The sequence below is a fragment of the Solanum dulcamara genome, chromosome 8 (genome assembly GCF_947179165.1).
Source record: "Solanum dulcamara chromosome 8, daSolDulc1.2, whole genome shotgun sequence".
NCBI classification, from domain to species: domain Eukaryota; kingdom Viridiplantae; phylum Streptophyta; class Magnoliopsida; order Solanales; family Solanaceae; genus Solanum; species Solanum dulcamara.
Window position 1 is genome coordinate 43,029,255 of NC_077244.1, and position 6,438 is coordinate 43,035,692.

Genomic DNA, 6,438 nt, shown 5'->3' on the forward strand with positions numbered 1-6,438 from the left:
ATTTTATTTTTCTAAAATTTGAATTATTTTTATGGGTTTTTTCCTTACTCCTTGTCTTGTATTATGGTATGACTATTATCTGAAGTATTGCAAAACTTTTGCTAAAACGCCCATTTGTACGAATTGCTTGATCATTTTGCATTCTTGTTGGGACTTTGTCCTTCTTGTTACATTGAATTATCATCGATATTGGTATGCCTTCCAATTCGGATCTTGCCCATCTTGACTTTAGATTTATATTTCGTCTTGACGATGGGGTTTCGTCCATTCTCGAGTACGAGTGGAAAGCCACTTCCAATATGGTTTCTTGATTCTCTTGATATTGGATGACGACCCTTCTTGATTTTGGGGCTTCGGTCCATCTTGATATTTATTGTGCTTAGTGTGAAGTCATGATGTACCTAGTGGGCGAAATTGATTATTTGACAACTCTTTCAAATTGAATTATAAGTTTCTTGATACTTGAGCCTTTGACTATTGATATTGATTTTGAAACTCTTCAAGGTTTGTATTTGATACTTTGATATACTTGTTTACTTGGGCTTAATTTTACCTTATTGAGCCACCTGTGATGAACCGGGGAGTTGAAGAATTTAATGGCTCCAAGACCAAAGTTTATACACCACTAAGCTTTATGCTTAGCGTTAGTTGTTTTCTATCGTAGGTAATGTGCGGGACGAGTTGTGATGATGGCCATTTGGAGTATACTTTTGGATCCCATGTGAAGATCACATATGCATATGCATCTAGTTTTATAAATATTTTGGGGACTTGTACAGGATACATGTGGCACTTATGTATGAAATTTTGAAGGCTTGTGAAAATAAAATCATATGCTTGTAACTTGAAGAGGGTGACTAGTTTTGCTATTTTTGGAGTGTGCGTTTAACTCAAGTCATGCAATGTGCTGGGTTTATACTTTGACTTGTCATTATGCACAAAGAAAGATAATAGTTTTGTGATAATTATTAGTTTGAGTTTTGTGTACTTAATGGAACCGCAATGGTGTTGAATTGGAAATAGAATTTCAAAACAAGTTTTCTAAATATGTTGACTATTTGAGATTATTAAAAAAACTGTTTTTTGCTTCGTAAGTGGCATCCTCCCAAAGTGGATGCTACAAGTGTTGGTATTAGAGCCTAGGTTTATGATTCTAGGACTTTTGTTGTGACTTGTTGGTATACTGTTTGTTTTTGTTACATGTTATTTTTGTATATAGTTCATATGCATCATGTATATGTACCTAATTCAATGTGATCTTCCATGATGAAGGAATTAAGTTGTGGCATCTTCTTCTTCCAATAGACTTATGAAAGCCGCTCGTGAGGGTTTAAATACCTCTAATGCTCACCTATAAGAAGGGGTTGGGGAGCACTTTTTTGATTCTAATCCTCTTAGTACAAGTGGATCTAAAGCGGGAAGTAATCAGGGTATAAGAGTTGGGTCACTCCCTCAAATGAGTCATAGTACCCCCGCTGTTGATTCTCCTTTTTAATAAATGGCTGATTGTTTTGTTACATGGCTAGAAGAGTGCCTAACCCTGATGAAATGAACTTTGAGAAATTGAGAAAAATGGATGGAGTTGAGTTTGAAGGCATTGTTGACCCTACAAATACTGAGCAGTGGTTTGAATGGATTGAAAGAGTGTTTGAGCAGTTAGAGTGTTCTAACGCTGCCAAATTTAAGTATGCTATCTCACTATTACAAAAAGATGCCTATGATTGGTGGGTAAGTGTACCGAATGCCAGAGCAAAACCTCTTGTTCTTACTTGGAATGATTTTGTGAAATAATTTCATAAAAAGTATGTCCCACCTGCTTATAATGATGCAAAGAAAAAAGAGTTCTTAAATTTAGAGCAAGGGAGTATGTCTATCGCTGAATATCAACAAAAGTTTCTTAGGCTGTCTCGCTATGCTAGGGGTATTATTAATAACAAAAAAGATAAGTGCAGGCGATTCATAGACGGTTTGAATGATTCTATCAGAAAATCTGTAGCGTTCCTACAACATGAAAACTTTTGTAAATTAGTTTCAGATGCTCCTACTTGGGAAAGGATCGACAAGGAACAAGCTGGTAGAAATGAACAAAACTTCAGGAAAGCTTATGCCGATTCAGGAGGTCCATTAAAAAGAGGGAGGTTTGACAGTTCCATGGCTAATACTTTTCGCAAGTTAGCCCAACATAAGCAGAATAGATCAATTACGTCTACTGCCAGTACTCCAAGTTATGGCCAAGGCAAGACTCGTATACCCACTTGTGCACAATGTGGAAAAAATCACTTTGGTACTTGTAGAAGAGCTTCTGGCGCTTGTTTTAGTTGTGGGAGCATCGATCATAAAGTGAGGTATTGTCTTAATCCTAACCCCATTTCTTCTCCGCGTACAGAAGGCTCGGTTCAAAAACCTGTTACCACTCCCTCTGAAGGAAATAGAGGTGCAAGATCTAGAAATATGCAAGCAACGGGTACAGGTGCAACCAATCCAGCTATGGGTCAAGAGCTACAGCACGACCTTATGCGATGAGAGAGAGGATGACCAAGATAAAGCAGATGTGGTTGTTGGTAAATTTCACTTATTCGACTTATGTGTTGTTACATTATTTGATTCTAGTTCTACATATTCGTATATTTGCTCATCATTGGTTTTCCTGAAAATGTGAAATCTGTGAGACTCGATTATGGGGTACTTGTCCAAAGTCCTTTGGGTCAACAAGTTGTTTGCAATCAAATCTATCGAGGTTGTTCCTTGGTGATTCAAAATCTAGTCTTCCCTACAGATTTAATTGAGATGCCTTTCTAAGACTATGATGTTATTATCGGTATGGATTGGATTTATAGATACTATGCGGTAGTTGATTATAGGTCAAAGCATGTGACCTTTAGAGCTCCTTCACCTTCACACATCATTGTTCAAGGTGAAATATCATTTATATCTAATATCATCTCCGCGGTGGTGGAAAGGAAGATGATTAGACAAGGTTGTGAAGCTTATCTTGCTCATATATTTGATACATGCCTGGAAAGTCCAAGCCTTGAGGATATACCTATGGTGTGTGAATTTCCTGATGTCTTCCCTGAAAATCTTTCTAGACTGCCCCCGAAAAGGGAGGTTGAATTTCCTATAGAGGTTGTTCCTAGAACTACTCTTATCTCTATGACGCCTTATCGAATAGCTCAGCAGAACTAAAAGAGTTGAAAAATCAATTGCAAGAATTCCTTGAGAAAAGTTTTATTCGCCTAAGTGTTTTTCCCCAGGGAGCTCCTGTGCTATTTGTGAAAAAGAAAGATGGTAATTTTAGGCTTTGTGTTGATTACCGACAACTGAACAAGGTAACCATTAAGAAAAAATACCCACTGCCTAGGATTGATGATTTATTTGACCAGTTAAAAGGTGCTAGTTTGTTTTCAAAAATTGACTTAACGTCTGGGTATAACCAACTGAGGGTAAGGGAACATGATGTCCCTAAAACTTCCTTTAGGACTCAATATGGCCATTATAAATTTTTAGTGATGCCATTTGGGTTGACGAATGCTCCTGCGGCATTTATGGATTTGATGAATCGCGTGTTTAAGTCTTATCTTGATCAATTTGTAGTGGTTTTTATAGATGATATTTTAATATACTCCAAGAATAGTGAAGATCATGTAAAGCATCTTTAAATTGTTTTGCAAATTCTGCAAAAGAAGAAGCTTTATGCCAAGCTTTCTAAATGTGAATTTTGGCTTGGTGAAGTGGCCTTTCTGAGACATATTATGTCAGCGGCAGGTGTGAAAGTGGATCTTAGTAAAATTCAAGCTATTGTTGAATGGAAACCACCTAAAAGTCAAACTGAAGTAAGGAGTTTATTGGGTTTAGCGGGATACTATAGAAGATTTGTCAAAGGCTTCTCCATTATAGCCTCCTCTTTGACTAAACTCTTAAGGAAGGATGTCAAGTTTGTATGGGAAGACAAATACCAAGAGAGTTTTGAAAAGCTCAAATTCTTATTAACACAAGCTCCTATACTTACTCCACCAACTGAAGGGAAGGAATATGTGATATATAGTGATGCCTCTCATCATGATTTGGATTGTGTCTTGATTCAAGAAGGAAAAATGGTTGCGTATGCTTCCCGAAAATTGAAATCACATGAATTGAACTATCCTACTCATGACCTTGAGCTCGCTGCCATAGTGTTTGCCTTGAAAATTTAGAGGCATTACTTATATGGCAAAAAATGTCACGTATTTACTGATCACAAGAGTTTGAAGTACTTGGGTACACAAAAATAGTTGAATTTGAGGCAACGTAGGTGGCTTGAACTCATCAAAGATTATGACTGCATGATCGATTATCATCCGAGTAAAGTCAATGTGGTAGCAGATGCTCTAAGTCGTAAATCCCTTGCCAGTTTATCGCTAAGCAACTTGCCTTTGTTTGTTAAATTAAGAGCCATGAATGCTTGTCTTGCATTTAACTCGGGTGGCTCTATTGCTGCCAGTTTACAATTCAAACCAGTTCTACTTGAACAGGTGAAAGAAGCACAAAAGTTAGACGAGAAGCTGGGGAAGTTGATCAAAGAAGCTCAAATTGGAGAAAAGCTTTATTTTAAATTAAGGGAGGATGGTGTTCTACTTTATCAAAACAGGTTATGTGTCCCTAAAGATGACTATTTGAGAATAGAAATTTTGAATGAAGCACATACTTCACCATATGCAATGCATCCTGGAGGTACTAAAATGTACCAAACCATTAAAGAACACTACTGGTGGAATGGTATGAAGAAGGACATTGCAGAGTTTACTTCTAGATGCATAGTTTGTCAACAGATAAAGGCCAAGCATCAAATACCAACTGGTTTGTTACAACCCTTGTCAATACCTGAGTGAAATGGGAAAGAATAACTATGGATTTTATTTCTGGGCTTCCACGCACTCAAAGAAATCATGATGCAATTTGGGTTATAGTTGATAGGCTAACCAAAAGTGCTCATTTCTTGGCCATCAAGATGGACTACCCACTTGAACATCTTGTAGAATTATATGTTGAGGAGATTGTGAGGTTACATGGAGTTCTTGTTTCTATTGTATCAGACCGAGACCCAAGGTTTACATTTAGATTCTGGACTAAATTACAAGAAGCTTTGGGAACTAGGTTGAACTTTAGTACATTTTTCCATCCACAGACAGACGGTCAATCCGAGAGGGTGATTCAAATCTTGGAAGATATGCTTCGAGCTTGCATTATGGAATATAAAGGTAGTTGGGAAAGAAACCTAGCCTTGATAGAATTTGTTTATAATAATAGCTACCAATCAAGTATAGGCATGCCTCCCTACGAAGCCATATATGGGAGAAAGTGTAGAACTCTTCTTTCCTGGAGTAAAGTTGGTGAACGAAAACTGGTTGGTCCTGAGATTATGCAACAAACTGAAGATAAGGTAAACTTCATCAAGGATCGTCTAAAAATTGCTTCAGATAGACAAAAGTCTTATGCTGATCTTAAGAGGCGTGAAATTGAGTATCAAGTAGGAGATAAGGTCTTTTTAAAGGTTTCTCCATGGAAGAAGATTATGAGATTTGGCCAAAAAGGGAAACTTAGTCCTCGATTTATTGGACCATATGAAGTACTTGAGAAAGTTGGTCCAGTCGCATATAAATTAGCTCTTCCACCGGAATTAGATAAGATCCACAATGTCTTCCATGTTTCTATGCTTAAAAGATATCGCTCCAATCCATCTCATGTTCTCCCTGTCTAATCCATTGAGATAAGTCCTGACTTGACATATAATGAGGAACCTATCCAATTCTTGGCCCATGAGACAAAAGAGCTTAGAAACAAGAAAGTTCCTTTAGTAAAAGTCCTTTGGAGGAATCATTCTGGCAATGAAGCAACCTGAGAACGAGAAGAGGATATGCCAATTCAATATCCACATTTGTTTTGAGGATAGTATAAGGTAAATTTCGGGATGAAATTTCTTAAGGAGGGGGAGAGTTGTAACACTCCAATTTTTTTTATGGTTTTTCTAAAAGATTGCCAGGTGATCCACATTATTTATAAAGTTCTACGTGAGTAGTGACGGTTGGAAATAGGTCTAGAGGGATTTGGAAGGAGTTGAAGGCCAAGTAATGAGTTGTAGTAATAAACCTACTTGCATAAGCTATTGACTGGGATGTCTTACATAATTAAGTTACTTGAGTATACATCGAGCTTAAGTAGCATGGATTACATAGGTTCTTAAAGTGAGATAAGATTATGAACCCACGGAAGAGAGAAAAAGAGGTGTTGCACCTATTTGAAATAATTAGGTGATGCACCTACTTGGACCAAGTAGGTGCTACACCTACTTGGGGTGGACCCCACGCTGCCACATGGTAGCTTTAGATTGGGTGCATAGATGAGATGTCACCCTAGGGGGCTAGACACGTGTCACCCTTAGGGGCTGCCACATGTCACACT

General features: G+C 37.6%; 1 protein-coding gene across 1 annotated transcript; it reads left to right on the forward strand.

Moving 5' to 3' along the window:
- The first annotated feature begins 1,572 nt into the window (after window positions 1-1,572).
- On the forward strand, window positions 1,573-2,523 carry LOC129899902 (uncharacterized). The gene is made up of 2 exons (XM_055974900.1): window positions 1,573-1,728; window positions 1,804-2,523. The coding sequence occupies exons 1-2, from the start codon at window positions 1,573-1,575 to the stop codon at window positions 2,521-2,523; spliced, it is 876 nt and encodes a 291-aa protein (XP_055830875.1).
- Window positions 2,524-6,438: the final 3,915 nt, after the last annotated feature.